This window comes from Amyelois transitella, chromosome Z, assembly GCF_032362555.1.
Source record: "Amyelois transitella isolate CPQ chromosome Z, ilAmyTran1.1, whole genome shotgun sequence".
Lineage (NCBI taxonomy): Eukaryota > Metazoa > Arthropoda > Insecta > Lepidoptera > Pyralidae > Amyelois > Amyelois transitella.
This window is the reverse complement of record NC_083535.1, coordinates 3,318,439-3,339,181: the sequence shown is the minus strand read 5'-3', so window position 1 is coordinate 3,339,181 and position 20,743 is coordinate 3,318,439. Positions and strand designations below refer to the sequence as shown.

Sequence of the window (20,743 nt, the reverse complement as noted above, 5' to 3'; positions counted from 1 at the left end):
AGAAAAGAGGCGAGGATGTTATTAAAAAAATCTGACTGGCTGATTCATGCAGAGCTGCCAAAAAGCCAACCAAAATATCTTTTGGTATTCACGAATTCCTCAGAAAGGAATGGAGTATTCCCTTTTCTAGTTTTACCAACAATTTACCACTAGCTTATAAATTAGTAACATTTCGTCATCGACATTGAAGTGGTATTTTAATTTATAGGCATCGTCCTATAGGACATTTAATTGCCCCAATCTAAGGGTAGGTATTCATAGTTTGTAATTCTTTATATTGAACATACAAATCGTCGGGGATAGTGCAAATCCGCGAATCTACCATACGTAAAAGGTGCGTATCTGCAATAGATCCAGTTTTACAGGGGAAGGTTAAAACTTAATAACTTTATTAATTCAATTAATTTAAAGCTCATTTTTACACAAAAAGTAATTAGTAATGTGTTCTATCTCTTGGTAGAAAATATATCAATTTAAGTAAATAATTAAGGCCCTACGACAATTACGCGGATTTGCTTTGACCATAAACTTATAACAATGGAACTGATGGGGAAAGTACGCGGTTTTGATATGAAACAAATATCATTATTTTAACAAAAAAATTAGTCAATGTAGAAAATAAAACTATACAAAATTATTGAAAAATCTTTGAAAAATCTTTGCCTCTTATAAAAGTTAGATAAAATGAATAAATGTTAGATAAATCACTACATAGTATAAAACAAAGTCGCTATTTTAGTCTGCTTGTCTGTATGCTTAAATCTTTAAAATTACGCAACGGATTTTGATGCGGTTTTTTGTAATAGGTAGAGTGATTCAAGAGGAAGGTTTTTATGTATAATTTTTTCCGAACTTTGCACCCGTGCGAAGCCGGGGCGGGTCGCTAGTGTAACATAAATGTAACAAATGTAGGTAATAATTAAAATCAAATTATAAAAATCAACAAAGTAACTAAACAAAAAGTAATAATATGTTACCTAGAGCTATATATAGTAATAATTTCTAACAAAAAAAGACTAACCAAATTGTTCATTTATAAGGTGTAAACAGTTATAGATTACTATTAATTTATAAGAGGCAGGTTCGAATTAGGTATTTCACTGCAGCATTTTCTTCAACAACGTCAACTTCATAATATCAATTAAACTTAGAATAGAATGTGGACGAGAGAATACATTGTTCCGATTAATATATTTATATGAGATTTTATTATTATTAAAATATATATATATTTTATGGATTGCCAATTTTAAAAAGATTTATGTACAGAGTGTACTGAATTTTGATTTAAGTTCAAATCAAACTACAATGCATTACGAGGTTTCTGTGCCAAGCTCAAGCCAGATGTTTTTATCATTAAGGTAATCATCAGTCCTATTATAAGCCTTCTCACAGAGTACTTTCTTTACATATTCTTTGAATTTTCGGTTGGGCATATCAAGAACAGACTCAGGCATCCTATTATAAAATCGTATACAGTTCTCCATAAATGATTTACTGACTTTGCTAAGCCTATGATACGTCATGACTAATTTATGTTTATTACGTAAATTTCTATCAGATGTGGCACTAACTTTTTGAAAAAAGAGAGGTATTTTTCCTAACATAATGTATAAGATCAAAAATGTACTGGGACGCTACTGTAGGTATGTTTATTTTCTTAAAGAGTTGTCGTAACGAGTCTCTTGGTCCTAAAATTTCGCGATATATTAATGCGGTGGGTAAATTGCGCGAACGGCCCTTTTCTAAATTATAAAAATAGTTTGTATATCAGCCGCGCTACCCCATAAAAGTAAACCATAAGATAACAAACTATGAAAATAGCTGAAATAAACAAGCCTAGCTGTAGCTACATCTGTCAATTGTCGGATCCTCCTAACAGCATAAGCGGCAGAGCTAAGTCTGTTGGAAAGTTTAGAAATATGAGATTTAAAAGTTTAGAAATTGATAATTTAAAATATACGAAAAGAAACATTACATTTACACTTATCTGATGTTGGCAATGATAATTTTTAAGTAAATACACAGTTTTATTGCAAAATTAAACAACATTTGTACCGTGTGGTTCCCGGCACCAATACAAAAAGAATAGGACCACTCCATCTCTTTCTCATGGATGTCGTAAAAGACGACTAAGGGATAGGCTTACAAACTTGGGATTCTTAGTTAGGCGATGGGCTAGCAACCTGTCACTATTTGAATCTCAATTCTATCATTAAGCCAAATAGCTGAACGTGGCCATTCAGTCTTTTCAAGCCTGTTGGCTACCCCGCAAGGGATATAGACGTGACCATATGTCACCAAATCACATACGCGGTGTCGACACTTGCTCGCGAAAGATACGCAGTGTTGTTATTTTTGGCGATTTCTGGCTTCCGATTGTTCGAAATGAACTCGTTTCAAGTAGGTGGCAGCCTATCAAGATTTTGCGTGAATTGCTCGCGAAAACTTAAAATGGTTACATTTGTCATATACGCGGAATTATCCAATGCTAGTTACGCGGATTTGAACTATCCCCGACGAAATGCTCAGATAGTTATGAGGATTTTCCCTATCCAATATTTAGTTCAAAAATCAATAAACAAGAGGCTTTTACTTATTTAAATTATTTTCTTTGCAATGATGAGAAAGGTTTAAAGAAGGAAGCGGTATTTTCAGCTGTAGTGCGAGAACAACGGTTTTTTTTTTGGGCCATAATAACCACCTAAGCTGTCCTAATCCCAGCTGGCCAGTTTTATGCACCTAGCTTCTACCTTTACGAATTTCACGACAGGGCTTTTTGGCTTTTGCTAAGTATAAATATCCTTTCTATTACGATGCTTTCAAAAGTCCCGCACCGTTTTATTTTTGAAGTACTTATCTATTAGCTTATATCTAACTATTGACTTAATTTTCTTAGTAAATCCTTTTAATCGTCTTATAAGGTAAATGATTTTCATTCTAAGCAATAAAATAAAATTATAAGAACAGAACGTTAGCCCCGCTGGCAGTGGGCCGCGCATTTCCCACTTGGCCCGCGTGTGCCCTCCGCTGTTTGCGATCCGAATCCGGTTCAATCCGGATCGGTTTATTCTCGGCCACTATCAATCGTAAAGGCGTCGGAGCAGGTGTTGCTATCAATAATGGACTGAAAATTTACTCGCCGCCCGTGGTGGCTTCCGGACGCAAATTGTAGAATCACTTTTGCTTACAACTCGCACCCTTCCCGATTTAGGTCCTTCTGAGATGTGGAGTACCTAAGAGTGCAACTCTTCCAGCGCGTCTCAAGGTGGCCGCGGTTGTTCTTCATCTAAACTTGGTATACCTGCTTTGGTGTGAGTAGGTAAATCAAGTTTGCGTAACCGTTGAAGAATCAAAACGCAATTTTATTTGACAGGAATTACACAGAAGCCGGCCAAGTGCGAGTCGGACTCACATTATCTCATTACTTAAAACTGGAGTAGTCTATAGAAACCAATTTTTCTCTAATGTTATTCTTTTTATATAGCAATCTCAATCGAGTATCAATCTCTATTTAATCTTGTTATAATTTTCAGGAAGTACCTATTTTTACCTTATGCAACTAAGTTTTCCATTTTATACGACCATACATGAATTAAATATATTACGATTAAAAGTTAAAGGTATTTGTGACAAAACGGCACTATGACACAGGTTTATTGCCGTTTTCCAAAAACACGAATTATTAAAAGTTAATTATCGCTGTATGACGGTGTAATGATTAATACGTCATAAGTACCATTAACAGTTTTAGAGCAGAATTGGGTTATCGTCTATGTAACTTTACTGCCATTAGAGTTTCTCTAAAAAAGCCAAAAGATATTTCAAATGTCGGTGTGTACCTACTCAAAACATATTCAGTAACGTTACATTTAGTACCTACTAGCAGGACTTATTAAATTGATATTTGGTAGATACACTGCCATCAAACCTGAGATGTAAACGGAACATGGGAATGTAAGGTTCTTCTTGTGTCAAATACCTAGTAAGTACAAAAAAAATATTTTTAAAACTTCGGGTACTTTTAAATATTATGTATTATCAATGGATCGTAATATAGCTAATAGCGCATTTAGATACTCATAAAAATAGACTTGTATTGATATATGATTATCATTTGACTATCCATCGAAGTAGGATACATTAGGAGTTGTGAGTTGCAGGACATGCTGGTTACAATCGCAAGGTGCAAGCTTAGAGCGATTGACTGTGACGTCACAACGTGAGTAAAGTTATAACATGCGCCGGCGGCTGCACGCGCTCATTCCGTAGACAGCGCGCCCGACGCGTAGCTCGCGTCGCCTGGACCACACGCGCCGACGCGATCTTATTTACTGTGAGGACTGATAACAGTGCACCATGCCGAAGAATATTTTAGCGGAGATGGGCTCCCAGGTGGGGCTCACGCCTGCGCGACAACACAAAAACGTAAGTACAATTAAACTGTCAAAAAGCGCGGGTGCTACAATTTATTTTTTACGCGCACCCCTATTCGCTAAAGTTTGAAATAAAAATTATTAAATTTTTCCTGCGAATTTTTGGCATTTAAAATAATAGGAAACGTCCGTAAATACCGTACTCGATGCGCTTGTACGCTTATACGTCGGTATTTCGATAGATCCATCAAAATAAACTGCTAGCGAACTGAATGGCTACCGTCTCATGGTCGTATAAAAATAAACTTCTGCTCTCACGTCATTTGCAATGTCAATACTAGCCCTTTGGCGGTTTTTTATAAGATCATGGGGATTACAGAAATCAGAAAGTGTAGGATATCCTGTGTAGAAACTTATGGGGTTAAATTTGTAGCAATATGATGGTACCAGCTGTGATGACATATCGGAAACCGGTGACGATGACGATCATCTGACGATCGGACCCGAGACCATGGCGCTGCCAAGATCTGGATTAGTGCCAACAATGTGTATTTCACTAATTTTTAGGTGTTATTCAATACGCACTGATTTGTTTAGTTTGTTGCCGCGCAAAAGTACGCCAATGATAGAATATTTATCTGTACGTCTTCCTTTGCTGCCTAAACACAGACGTTCCTGGAATGTATCATTTCACTAGATCAGAGCAATTTTTAGCTTCAAGTTCAGTAAATCAATGCTTTGCGAACTAATTAGCATAATCGAGCTGAAAATAAATTAATGTGTGAGTTTACAGCTCCGCCCTAAATTAACGAATACGTGGTATGACGATCCTGCGCACAGTCTAGTACTTAACGTTACAATATTAGGTAATAAGTGCTAGGTACTAGTGCATTAATTTATGTCTCCGAATTCATCAAAACGTGTTTCCGGTGGCATCTTCCTGGCCTCAAAACCTGAAGATCCCCTAAAAGTAGCATGTAGGTTACACATTTACAAAGTTATTTTATGTTTTGTTTTCAAATTGGTAGCCCTTTCTTGCAAAAATTTATCACGTTTCAGTCAGAAAATACCAGAATAATTAGTTCTCATAACAAGCCTAAGCCTGCTGTTTTTTATTAAACTGTTAATTCTTGAAACATATACATATGTATACCTACCTATATATCAAACCTACCATATAAAATTTACAATCAATAGATCTGGACTAATCATTACAATCAAAATTCATCTCACGTTTATAATCTTTACATTCTCCGTATTGCGTTTTTGCCAATTTCTTGCGATATTTTTTTACTCATAATTTATACGGCATTTTCTAGTGTTGTCTGTTTTTGATTTATCCTGTAATCCTTTTATACGAGGTAACTGTTAAATTATTATTTTTCTAGTAATCAGAAAAAAGTGTTATGTATAAGTATTCTGGTGGTATGTTTGGTGTAGGTAGATAAAAGTCTATTTGAAGGCAAAATTAGATGCAATCGCAGTTTAAATAAATTTAAAAACCAATGAAAGTATGTAATTTTCCTTTTTATTATCCTAACTGTTTGTTATCGAAATAATCATTTTGTACAAAATTAAATGCAACAGAATAGAACTGTTTTGATTATTTGAAATAAACTTTTTTTTGATAATATTATAAGTTATACTTTATTCATTTTACCCAACAATTCTTCTTGAAACTTATGATCAGTTTAGATTTTTTAATCGCTTGGGTTTCACTTTATTTTGCACTACGATCAAAAAGATAGTCTATGCTAGACTAGCAAGTCTCAGTCAATACAATCTAAGACGTCGGTAATGTCAGGGCCAACTGGCTTCATTAGCACGAATAATTAGTAATTCTATAGACCTACCTCACTCAGGATAAATTGAAATCTGTACTTCTAATATAAAAAGTAAAATTTTTAATCATTTGTTTAACTTGTGTTCTATAAAGAAATTACAAACATTTGTCCTTAAAAAATAATTTCACTTAGAATTCAGAGAGGGAGTAGTACCTAGAATAATCTATTTTATTTATTCTACCGGTATGTTTTTCCGCATATAAAAATACTTATATTACACACATTTTCCCTTACTAGTTTATCGCACGTAAAAATCCCATAAATTCTAACCCAAACAGATGCTTACAATGCAAATGTTTATAACTTACCTACAAAGTTTAGGAAAACTAACTATATAACTACTTATATTAGGTATACTACTATTTTCCTTGTCTCGAGAGGTTGTTAAACATGATCAAATGTTAACACGAGCCAATGATCATACTTAATCGTTGTACATTGTTACGTACGTTAATCGTTGTCAAAGGCATACCCCGGGCTCCTCTCCAAAGAGGTGAGGAAACAACCGGGACTTAAGCCAGGAGGAAGAAGTTTTACCTATATTTTATATGTTCTTCTCTACACGTTTTAAGTAATTCAATAGCTCAGGGAGACCTTATGTACACTTTAATAGAATACAAAGATGACAATGGCCCATGTTATGCTAGACATTATCAAATTAATAACAAACTTCAGTCAATAATTTTTGAACATAAATAAACGTTTTTCTGATAGCGCTGGGGCCTGAACGGAAAATCGGAAAACATCAAAACTCATATGTATTTCGAAGGAAAGAAGTTTACCTAAACAGTTATGCATTCTACTATATTTATAGTGAAGTTTTTCGGAACTGTTTGCACAGTGAATTTATAGAAATGCACAGCTTTCAATGCGTGATATTTGCGCCTTAGTCCGCTAAAGCGAGTGGCTGATTATCCTATGAACCACTATTTTTCAGAGGTCTACATATATACAAGACCTTCTATCCTAAGTACGAAGATTACTTAAATTTTAAGACTTAATAAAACGCCTTTTAAGAGTCCGGGGTCTACCCGTAAAGGTTATGTTGTAGGTAACTAAGTAGATTTTTATCTGAAGCACTACTCTTCTGACCTCCGCAACTTCGCAGGACAACCTAACCCGCCATGCACATCCTGTTAGCCCAAACGTGCGAGTTTCCGTACGATGATTTCCTTTGATTTTTTTATAAGAATCCTGATATTGTTAAATAGGTCAAATCTGTGCGTAACATCAATATGAAACATCACAATGGTTAATTAGCCTTTTCGTGTGCTTGCTAATGAGAGTGCCGCATCATGGGGCGCTAACACGGATTCATTGCTATCTCAGCATCCCCGTTGAATCACACGACCTATACAATTATAAGATTTTCCTCGGTTTTGCTAAGTTTCCATCAACAGATTTACAGTGCGCTTTTTGGAAGTCTGTTAAAATGTTAATCCTGTTTTGATAGAAAATCAAACCCAATCATATCTCAGCTTAGAATAAAGAAAATTAAAATATAGTTCAGTGAGCTCCACAGATATTTGTTATTAGAGTGAAAGAGACGACCTCAAAAAACGTAAGTACCTACCTACTCGTACGTACGTGATAGCTGTTACAACGGGGCTCTTATTTACCAACACACAGGTATTTGAAATACCTACTAATCATTAGTTACATAAAAAATTGTTAGCAAACAGTTAAAATTGGTATATTAATAAGGAATTTACAATAATTTTTCGAGTAATTAAGTTGGGTATTTGGTACCTTATTACATTTGAATTAATTTAATCAGAGCTTTGATTTTAATGTTTAATTGCTAAGTGTATCCCAGATACGCTGATTTTGATAAATTTACTTTTTCTAATAAGCCTGGGTCTTAGATCTTTATTTACTTATTGCATTTATTATAAAACATAGTATCCCATAACACAAGTCTCGAACTTACTATGGGGCTATCTGTCCCGTATATATTTATTTATTTTTAATGTGACACCGTTTGCTAAAGAGTGTCACATTGTATTTTAATTTCTACTATCTTAAGATCTCTTCAATAAGTACGATAGGCACAGAAGTAATAAATCACAAATGAACAATCTGAGCGGTAATTGAACTGGTGATCGCACAACGCAGGCCTTGATCGCAAGGCCTCGGAACTCAGCTGTTTTAATTTATATATCTGCGAGATTTTTATTTAACTCCTCAACATATTTTATAATTTTCTAGTATTGGTTCGGAAAAATTTAAGTAGGTATTTTTTTTCTCTAACCAATTTGATTCATTAGGTAATGTAGTATTTTCTAATTTTATAGTGTTTATCTGGCCGAAGGTTTATTTAAGTTAAAGCATATAAAAGATGATTTTGTAAAAAGCTATATTAATAATACCTACGTAAAATAAAACCGCGGAGCATTAAAGATTTTTTTTGATGTATAGCATTGCTGACATCTTTGGGAAATTTTAGATTTAGAAAACAAATAGCTCAATTTTTTCTCTTTCATTTCTTTTAGCTTTTAATTTCTAATTTAAGTAACAACGCTTTAAAATTCCGAAAATTAGTTAAGGTTAAGCTTATTGTTGAGAGCGGCGATATGTGCGATGTACAGATTTTCTAGGTGTCCCTTAATATCAATCCTGTATACGTCTGTTTAAAGTTCACAATCGTTTGAGAAAATTCCTTTGATCTCGAATGCTGGAATGCGGCGTATGACAATGGTTGTGCAAAGACTTAGAAAGGAGTATGTTACTCGAGTCTATACCATGTTTTACGTACACAGTGTAAAATATTATATGTTTTTATCAATTAAAGCCCACCTGTTCTTAACGTGATAATTAAACAAACTGCCGTTCTATTAAATTATAAATAGTTTCCGTAAAAGTTATACAACAAGTTCTGTACAAGTTTTTGAACTTGTGAAATATTGATAATTGCTTTTTAATGATCTCCGAGTAGTGATTTTGTAAAAAGAAAGGGAAATTCCCAATAGTGCGCCCCAAACAGAACTGAGACCAAATATCCCAGTGCCGCTAATGAGAAAAATTAGTAAGGATATTTAGATGTGTTTGTTTTCTCTTTTTCACGAAAAAACTTCTGAACTGATTTTCATACTTTTTTTTAGTAATATAGCTCATATATTGGCATTACATAATAAGTAAAAATTTATTGATATTTAGCCGGACGAAATCAACAACAACAGCTATTTTCATTATAAAAAGAGGCTCACTGGGGAATAGAGGCCTTGCAAGTGGAGGCAAGATCATTAACACTGCGCATTAACAATCGTTGTATTCTGTTTCTATTGTTTTGCCAATTTCGCAATAAACCGATGTAACAGGTCCTATTAGCATCGCCGGACCTCATAAGTAATACTTAGCTTATAACTTACTAGCTTTTTCCCGCGACTTCGTTCGCCGAAAATCTTAATTCACAAGGACCCCCTTATATACCAGTTATTAAGTTAGACAATCCTTATACATCTGAGAAAACCGCATTCAAATCGGAACAATGCGCGTTAGCGAGTCCAAACACAGACAGACAGACAGGAAGACAGACAGAAACCCTAAAGATAAAATTTTTGGCTTCGGTTGGTTTTACATAGATTATTCATTACATACATTCCCCCATATTTATCGATTTTTTGCCAAGATCTTTGTACAGACATCAGTCAGTTAGTATTTTATTAACTCTATAGATATGAATACATTACGTAAATTGGCTCCTTATGTTATAGAGAGCGGTGTCTCCTGACCTGGCAGTTATTGGTTACAAGGAGGTACCCACGAATGGCTACAATTGTGAAAATCGAATTACCCAATCAACATGCTTTTTCTTTCACGCACACTATCCTGTCTTCTTTTTTGTGGTGGGATCTATAGTCACAGTACTCGAAAGTTACTTTTGGCAATAGCTTAAGGTTGTGGTTGAGATACCAAAATTGTAACAGATGGTCTAGTTCTTCGCCTGAAAGAAGGATATTGGCTCATCGCTACCAGACAAGGACTCTTTCACACGACAACCTAAAAATATTTTCACTTTTATGTTCACGTACCTTTGATTAGTTACTCGTATTAGTTTTCTCCTAATTATCTTATTTTTTTTTGTCAACTAATCATTTGTTTCAAATATCAGCCAAGGCGAATGTTTGCAATGCGAATTGCTGTTAAGAAATTGCTACTGCGATTGCCAAATTAAAAAAAAACATGTGGTCTGAACTTTTTAAAGCATCAAGTTTAGTGTTGAAGCCTTACTGAATACTCACATTGGGAATATATTTATATACCAAATTCTGCGCGGGGATTCATATCTGTGAAAATTTTATGAAAAATATACCTATGTTACAACTGAATGCGAAATAACATAATCGGTCTAGTAGTTCTTAATTTATCCGTTATAACCATACTAACATTTAAAGAAAAGGATTGTATTTTTGTTTGTTACAAATAAACTTGAAAAAAAAATGGACCGATATTGGCATAGACTTAGTAGTAAAATATGTACATAACTTTCTTGGATTTTACAAAGAGAGCGGAGCCCCGCGCTCATACTTGTTCCCTCTGTAAAATACCTAATATATATAATACGTATCGATAAACGCCTTTGTAACTTCATGTCCCCGATCGGAACGGACAATAAATCGTAGTTTGAATCTGTTACAATTATAATGCTATAAAATTAGGGAGTGGTCTGGTACAATAATTTTATACAGTTATTACGGTAATCTTTTCGCTTGTGTGAGCTTTTTCGAGCTTCTAACAATTGACATTTAAACTTATGCAGGTCGGTTTCATATTGATGTCAATCACTGATACAACGGAATATGCCATTAGACTGACTCATTTTGTTCGTGAGATAAACACAATCATAGAAGGAAAATCAAATCTATATTTTATTTAGAAAATAGGCTTCGCAGGAACTTTTTAGCGTCGTTTTACATTACAATAAATTTAAGTTATATCTAATATAAAGAATAAAATTTATATACGTAGGGAAATTAATGTTAATTAACGTTAAAATCTGTCTTATTTACAAAAACGACGTTTCGTTTTGTTCTCTAAACGGACACAGATTCCATTTAAAGAACAGATCGAAACGCTCCCCAAAACGGACACTCCCCAAAACATAGTTTCAAACATAAATTTCAAGCTTTCCCTTACCTCTTGCTTTCTTAATTGGACTATAAAATTGAAAGTACAATAATTATTGTGTTATTGTAAGATTTTCCGATGTTTCTTCTTGTGGTGTTATCCCAATAAAATTTTTGATTACTGACTTCAATGCTCAAACTACGCTAATGAAACACTTTATTAAAAGGTTTAACCACAGAAATGTCGAAATATAAGTATTTTCCATTTTCTGTGACATTCAATGCAAAGCCTTAATTTTAGAAAAATTACACCGATTTCGTAAAATAAATTGTAATAATTTTCAACTATATCAACAAACAATAATAATTTTAATCATACTTTTTTAATCAGTATTTTTACTATTCACTTGTCATATCACGTTCAGTTCAAATTGGAGCTGAAAGCCGCGTAGCGTCCTCAAAGCGCCCCCGTAGCCACCCTGTAGACGTCGTAGCTTAGAAACAAAAGACATAAACGAATACTAGACTTTTTAAACTGATTAGATTAATTTTTAATACATAATAATGACAAATATGTTTAAGTTTACACTATATTTTAATGAGGTTAGTTTCTTGAAACTAACTCGATCTGAATCTCAAATTGTATTAAACCATTTAGTTTAACCGGCCTTCAATATTTTTCAAGACTGTTCAAGACTGCTCTGTCTACCACGTCAACGATTAGAATACAAAGATGTTCTACACTACGATAATGATTCTCTATGATGATATCTATTCAAAAGCTATAGTTATTATACGTGATTTTTAATTTTTTAATTCTTATTCTCAAAAGCGTAAATATAAAAAATTCGCGACTGTATTACAGTATTATTTTGTGTCAAATTAAAATCGTAACTATTGTATGTATATTACGACCTTGCAACTGTTTCTCAGTGCCCGCCACACGAACAGACGTACATACTCCCAAGGCTGTGTTAAAACATAGTTAAACAGTAATTTGGTATGAGAACAACTAATAATAAAAACTGCTTATTTTAAGTCATAAAACTATACGTGGCCATTAGTATTTTCGAGACTATTGAGTCTGACTACCCCGTAATAATATATGTCCCGGGGATAAAGACGTAATGTTCATGTATGTCCTTATTTTAACAACAGCTAATAAAACGGCGGTCTTTTAAATTATAATATACATATATTCAAGAAATGTTTTATTATGTTCCAAGTATTTTTATTTTAATATAAACAACATGACCCATTGCATTATATATTATTGAATTTCCTTGGCGTAGTAAATATATATTTACTGACCATAAAGTTTCTTATAAAAGAATGTCAGCTGTTCAAGTTATGTGCTGCAAATAAAGTACGTTGAAAACAATATAGGCGTGACCAAGCGCCTATATGTTCACACTATGATTACAACAGAACAATGATCTATAATTACAAACGCACTATATTCGTCTCGAGGAAGAATTGTGATCGCAATACTTTTGTGGCCTGTTCACACGAGTGTAGTTGTTGTGCTTAGTGCAACGTGATGGATGAAAAACTTTTCAAGTTCTTTTTATAATTAATCCTATAGTATCGAATGGTTTCTATACATAAAACAAAAGGAATCATTGATATATTCGTATAAAGTACCTATATGTAAGCCACACGTGCGCACGCGCACGTGCCTCCCGGAACTAAATCACGTCAGCTGAAACTGTTTTATAGAGTAACAAATTGAAACACTTTACTTGTGATATTAAGCAATCTCAAATAGTAAGTGAAAACTATAAAGGATATGAGGCTAATAATAAAATGCATGAGGCTGGTCCGATCAAAATGGTCCTCTGGTTCGTTTGTTTTTGTGTTTAAAAACTGTTAAGTAATTTTTCAGACACTGAATTTATTTTCTGGCGACGTTATGTCTTTTCTGTATGTTTTGAATCTCACTGCTTCTATATATTTTATATGAAAAGAACACGGAAGAGAGGTAACGCCGCGCCCTGTCTTATATCTATTCTATATGTCTAACGACTATAAAGCTTATTTGTGCTTCTGAACATTGAGCTTTCAGTATGAGAAACACAAGAACTTACATTGTGACTGTAACACTCTGTAAACGCATTCATTGATATCCCAAACAAATGTGCACCTATATAATGTTTTATATCTGTCGCACTCATACATTTATCATATATTTTTCCTTCTCGCTTTATCCGAATAAGAAGGTTCCAAATGCGCGGTAGTTGCAGCCACGACACGAGTGACAAGAATGCCGAAGGATAACCACTTCTGTTCCGCGTTCGAGTATCGCAAAAACGAAATGAACAAAGCCTTATGTGGTTTTATATTATGTTTTTTCTTACATTCATACTCAATCAGCCTATTAATTTTTTAAATAATATTATTTTGTACGCGACTGAACTTTTCTATCACATTTCGAAATATTACAATTTTGGATCTTCTGCTTTTCAAAACAAATAAACTAAAAGTAAGTAGACCAAAGCAAGCTAAAAATTTGTTTCGAAAACTAAGAAATTCATCTCTCACCTTACGCAATTACCTCAAAATTAAATCGATGCAAATAGAATAAATCTTATTTCATACAAACAGGCATACAAGTATGACCGTAGCATACGCGAATGGCCCTCAAACATAGGTACTGGGTGCCCTGTACTGACCCCAACCGGTTCACCTTAAGCTGAAGCCTATAAAATGTATTTTTGAATGGCATTTCAATTGTTCGAAACAGAGCAATGACTTCATTTGAGCTTAAGACATTTTTTTTTTTATTTAAAGTCGTGTTTTCCTAAATTTTCACAATAAGCTCGAACTAAATTTACGCTCCAGGGTGTTGATTTTGAAAGAGTGTCTACGAAAGTCATACAGAAGTTTTAGTACTATTCATTTATTTTATCCGTAAATTTTCAGAAAGATGGGAAATTCATGAAAATGAGAAGTTAGTATGTGTCATATAACACTACTTTTAATAATTCTTAAAAATAAAGATAATACTACAAGACGATATTCTATAATTGAGTCACATTGAGATACGCTGTAACATCATGTTGTAGTGAATTACTACAAAGATTTTTTCAGACCCCAAATAACTAATGAATATAGGAAAGAAACAAGGAATAAAAATTGAACAGGTATTATTTAAGCGTGCGTGTATCATATTACCTATATCACAACTCATCTTGCTTACCATCACGTCTGATCGAAGTCAAACGTACACAAATCCACAAAATAACACAGTACTTAAGAATTTTCAAGTCCATCCTATTTTCGTGATTTTCTTATTTATTTAAATAATACAGAAAATTGACTTTAAAAATTGCTCTATTTAAACATAGTGCCTACTCACATAAATACAGGATGTTATTTATTTTTCCCATTTGCATGTGTTGGGTAATTGCTGTAATGACTTTATAAATAATAGCAGGCCATAGTTAAGTGTTTTATATGTAGATTGTAGATACTCGTAGATACCTTTATAAGTCACTTTTAGACTAGTAAAGTAACATACCATTTACAACAGGGAAACCAGTCATATTTATAGTTTTACTCTGTAAACAATAAGATTTTTTTAATAATTTATTTTACGTTAATTTCTATTTATTTAACGTTATTTTAATAATTCATATCAATATTCGATCTCTTCTCTTTTCGTTCTCAGCTTACGTGCATCAAAATAGGAATATGTATTATTATTTTTGAAATTAAAATTATATTTAATTAGTAAAATTTGGTCTATATTTAAAAGTATGCATTTATACATTTTTAAATTTAATATTTATTACGATATGTGGTTATTTAAAATGATTTTAACATAAAATAGGCATAGGCAGGTATATTCCTAAACGTACATCAAATCTACAATATACCACATTTATCTGGCAAATCGTGGTTAATAAACCCTAGATTCAATAACAAGATAATGCGAACTGTGTGTGTGTTTGTGAGTGCGTACCGTCGGTACGAAGTCCCACGGGAAACACCGTTTGTCCTGTCTCCAGAGTATTTCCTTAACGACTGTGCCTACAGATTATTATGTTAATAAAGATCTACCTACACCGCCGGACGTATATATCTCAATTATATATTTTGATGTTGAACTTGGTGCACTGGACATACATATATGTATATATATAGTTATGTCACATATGTGCCGATAGTCGCAATCTTGAATGACACGTTTACCGTTTTCTTTTATTGTTTCTATTGGTTTATTGGTTGAATTCTGAACCTTAAATGACAAGTAGAGATATCAGTATCATTATTTTAGATCTGGTTACGCTCAGTCTGAAGAGGACTCTGCGTCCTTTCATGATCATTATGAACTAAAAGTTGTCAAGAAGATAATCTTATCGAATAAATACATTAATATAGAGTGCCTAATTGTATAACAAGTTGAATGCATGACCAAAGCAGCAGATATAAATTTGCTAGTGGAAGGATTTGACGCATCCAATGATACGCCGTATAACGTTGCAACTATTATGTAAATTTATAAAAGGTTTTGTAAGAAAAAAAAGGAAGGCGTTGTTTAATTTTAATAGAAACATAGGTAAGGTAATTTATAAAACATTAAAAAAACATAAGGGGTTCAATGAAGGAAATCTTTTCATTTTACATATATTTAAAATTTTAAAGCCTAGGTACCGAAGTAAATAATGAAAATATTTGACTAAGGATGGGTTTATTTATCAAAATATTACAAAATATTCACAACAGCTTCGTCAACATCAAGGTAATACAAAATAGAAACAATCACCAAACAAACAAATACATTTAATCAAAAATACCTCCCCGGACTGCACCCGGCTCAAAAGTACCCATTAAACTAATAATATATTTATTTAAGAAGTACCTAAGTAATCTCAGTCGCATTTGTCTCCGTTACAATAATTAACTTGTAATCATGAAATTTAAGTACATAGTTATTTGAAAACTGCACCGTAACTGTACTCAATGTGTTTATGATAGCCACTTTAATTGCATCTTATTGAACGGATTAAGATTTTCCAGGCCGGCGCGCGCGCAGTGACTAAAACCAGAATATACTGAACACACGTTAGTATAATTTACAATCTAGATAGACCACTACAAAATGATTATTTACCTTTAGTATGTGCCTATCTTGTGATCCTTGAATATCATTTCATGCGGGTCTGACACAACTGCGGCAAGATTTTAGCGTCTTAAAATAACACATTTTTAATTTTGATATAGTCATTATAACTTCTCAGAACTCACGCGTCACACCCCGAAGTCACGCGATAGAGATGTGCATGTGAGTAACGGGGTAGATAGAGTCAATAATCACAAGACTAGGCGGCTACGTTTAAATGGATGGCATAATAATAAGTAATTTTGAGAGCGACAGGTTCGTTGTCAATCGCCAAAACGGAGAATCCCATTTTCTTTTAAGCCTTTCCCTTGATTGACTTTTACATTCTACTCCGGAAAATACCTGACAAACCCCGTAGTTTTTTTCAATACCAAGTCAGCTAAAGGTTAGCTAACACTAGATGAAACTTAATTTCCTGAGTTGCCTTTTAAGACATCCGCAGTAAACAGTTGGATGGCCATCACATATAACATGGCACTGAAAAATCTACTGGTTCTCGTTCCTAATACAGTTTAATAGAAATAAATCTAGACTAGACGATCAGCGGTTTCACCCGCGTAAAACGACAAACCGCTTTACTCCCGATCCCTTGGGAATCGATATCCTCTCTTAGTGCACCCCTGGACCACATTAGGAACTTACATGCCATATCTATTTATATTCGGTTTGGGCTATGCCTTGTCTGTCAGTCAGTCACTCAGTAACGGAAGAGCTTTATATGTATAAATTCAATATTTATATTGAATTTATACATATAAAGTGTACATATAAGTATCAGTGCAATGGTCTATCTAATGACCGTATTTCGCAAAATATATTTTGATGAGGCATTAGTAGGTCAGTGTTAGATTCTTATACGGCGGCGTCTGCCCGATAAATTATTACAATTTATTCATGTATTCACTCCCAATGGCCATGTTATTCAACACATAAGTAATATCGTTTACATATATACTATTCCGTACATGGCTGCATACTATTTATTCAACCTGTGGCTATAAGACAGTTTATGTGTACCTAAAATCTACATACCTTTATGTGTTTAACTGTTACCTACAGTTAAGTTTCCATAATTGCTTTACTTCTCCTTCAAAAATGTAGATAAGATTTTTATTTTAAATTTACGCGATAAGATTAACGCGATCTTATGTCCTTGGGGTGTGTCTAGCTCAAGGTGTGTCCTGGAAATCAGGTATCGTCATCGCACCTTCGTCCACGCGAACTTAACACCACCTACAAAATAACACAAGGTTTTCGCAAATACCACCTGAAATGTTTATAACAGGATAAAAGGTACCCTATGCCCTTTTTGCAGACTTTTTATAAATAAGTATGATGTATTCGTTTATTTTTAGATTACATTCTTATATTGGAGTTGATTGACAATGAAAAAAATAAAAGAATGTAAACAATGTCGCGTTAACGTAGGTATACGGCAGCTGCATGTCGGCCTGCGCCGGCGCCGCGACGCCCTCGGCTGGCACTCCGCCCTTGGACGCCGCCACGGCTAAATCCGGCATTCTGAGCTTGCCAGTTATTCACGCTGACCATCATTACTGACATATTTTTGTATCGGTTCCAGAAAACTATGTACTAAATGTGGAATTCAATTCTCCCACAGAATTATTCACATTTCCGTTTCTAAAATAGAACCGACTTCTTGTAACTTCATTTCTTATTATTTTGTTGTAGGCACCTATATGTATCATCACATAGCATAAAGAATTCTCTTAACAATATATTAATTCTCTGTAATTCACTTCATACACAAAAAGTACAAAAAGTAAATTTAACCCGAAATATCAATGGAAAATTTATATAAAAACCATCAATACAATACATAATATACAAACATAAAATGACGTCTCTTTCGATATTATACCGATACTATGATAAAAATTGTATAAAAGATGTATATTTTTATCATTTTTCAATTTAAATGTAAGTTCTCATATCAGATGAGCCTACATTTATTATAACTATTATTTTACGCTTTTATATGGTGTCTATGGAACGTATAGACGAGAACAGCAGTTTAGAATTGATTAATTAAGGCATTGGAATTTGAACGGTTAGCAAAGTGACCTTTTACTTTTTAGTGTGTGACAAATAAACTTATACTCATATAACCATATATTTTAGTCAATTAATAAACCATAAAGCGCATCACATCTAAGGTTCAGTCATGAATAATTTAATAGTTGATTCAATAATATATCAATAAACGTAGATTTTTCCAGATAGCAGTCGACAGCTATGAACAAATGTGCCTTTGTTTCTTTTATTTACGGCTTTAAAATAAATAAGAAATAATTTATGAATCGTATATAAATGATTGCTAAGTCCATGACCTTAAATATTATATTGGCATTTTACATACATATTTATCTTAAACAAAGCTAAAATTTACTCAAACACCGTAAAGTAATTGCAAGATTTAAATCGGAGACGCCGGGACCAGTGAAGCTAAGTAATAAAACCTTGTGCTAAAATTATTTATAAAGGGCTATATATACTTAAATGCGAATTTAAGCTTTATCATTGACAAAACAAGTTTAATTCTTACATTTTAAACTCTTGACAAATTTTTGGTTAAATATTTATGGGCTTTTCATTATACTTAAGAAACAAGGTTTTAAACACACTAATGTTTTAAACATACACACAACAGATGGACACCAAACTTTAGTACGTGTTGGAATGTGCTCGAAATGTGGAGGAATCCGATGAATCCAGGCCAACACATTAACTTAACTAGCAGTCGATTGTTACATTTTTCTTTCAAACTGTTTTTATGTGATTTTTGTAACTTACTTCGAATAATTTTAACGAATACTTATTTTAACCTTACTAATTTTTTTTACTCATGGAGCAAGTAAATTCTTAATCGCTTCATTTATATTTGCACACCTGTAACTTGTAAAGCAAATAGTAGGTAAAATTATAAAACTGAAATAAATGTACGTACTTATGCTTGGCAAAAATATCTTAATCTTTTACGAAAAATAAAGCATTTATCAAAAAAGGTGAGTGTGTGTACGTCGCCTTAACCTAATTATCCTCATACCGCAAGTGCGTATAGTCCAAGTTAACGAGGAAAGCGTGGAAATTTTCCATCATCTCGGCCCGAACCGGTCCCTGCGCCTGCGCAGCACGCCGCCGACCGGTCTGCGACGAACCACCGATATTTTCTACGAATACAATATTTGTGTCCTTGTAAATCCTGCATATCGTGGTCTTAAACTTTGGCTTTAATCATGTAACGTAAGTACTCACCAAATCCCGTGGTGGACTTCAAAGAGAGTTTTACGAAACAGTTGTGAACACAATGAAGGCAAATTGACCTAAATGAGGTGTAAAACTAAATAAACTTGAAAATATTTTGAGGTCATTGAACCAGGCCTGCAAATCTGTCTTATATCGTCATAATGATTTGGGCACGTATACTTATAAAGATTCAGTCGGCTGAAGAGAAAATTGACAAATAGCTAATAAGTACATTTGACATATCCCTAATCAGACAATAACCCAATTCGAGATTTTTAAACCATTACTTGGAACTCTTCGCTTTTCAGAATTACCTACGGGACTGAAGACAAGTGCAACAGCTTGTTTACGAGTATAATCAATATTGCGTAACTATCAGTATCGACTCGTCTGCAAGGTCGGTCGGAGGTTTTGTCAAATGTTCGTGGCGTAATTGAAGCGTTTAGTATGACCACCAAAAAAATAGTTTGCTTGGTTGACTTATTTTACTAAACAAAAAGTTTGTGTACAAAGTTAAGCTATGTTATCGGATAATCAACTAATCACCCTAAAAATTCATAAAGTGGGCCGCTTGTTTAGCCGTAAAAGCTCAATAGATAGACTTTTGCATTCAAATTTACTATGATTTTTTAATAGATTAATGAATAGAAACTAAAACTTCGGAAATCAACGTCTTGTCTCAGGTCTTGCGGTTTTATTTCTTTTTATATTACAAACCTAGATAAATTATTCCTGTTCAGTTTTAAGTCTATATGTTTCTTGTACTTACGACTATCAGCCTGTTTATTCTGGGTATTCGATAGCACTTACGATTCGTGCAAGGTTTCATCTCTACTGAAAATTCGCAACATCCTTAGTTTATAATAATTAATAAAAAAAAAACCATAAACAATGCACGCCCGCGTGCATATAGAAAACTGTAGTTAACTTACAGCTAAGATTCAGTAAGCTGACGCGTGTTAGAGGCACGTGTGACGGGTGGGCAGGATTCCAATTCCGTATTTAGTAGCACTATTGCTCGTAAATAACAATCGACGATTCATGGGGATTAATAACCGCAAGAAA

General features: G+C 33.6%; 1 protein-coding gene across 1 annotated transcript in view; it reads left to right on the top strand.

The window, feature by feature from the left end:
- The first annotated feature begins 4,279 nt into the window (after positions 1–4,279).
- Positions 4,280–20,743, top strand: part of LOC106130590 (proton-coupled amino acid transporter-like protein CG1139) — a 47,597-nt gene continuing 31,133 nt past the window's right edge. Inside the window, exon 1 of the mRNA XM_013329477.2 lies at positions 4,280–4,428. Coding sequence (XP_013184931.1) covers positions 4,360–4,428 — 69 coding nt within the window. The 5' untranslated portion in view covers positions 4,280–4,359. The remainder of the gene's footprint in view (positions 4,429–20,743) is intronic.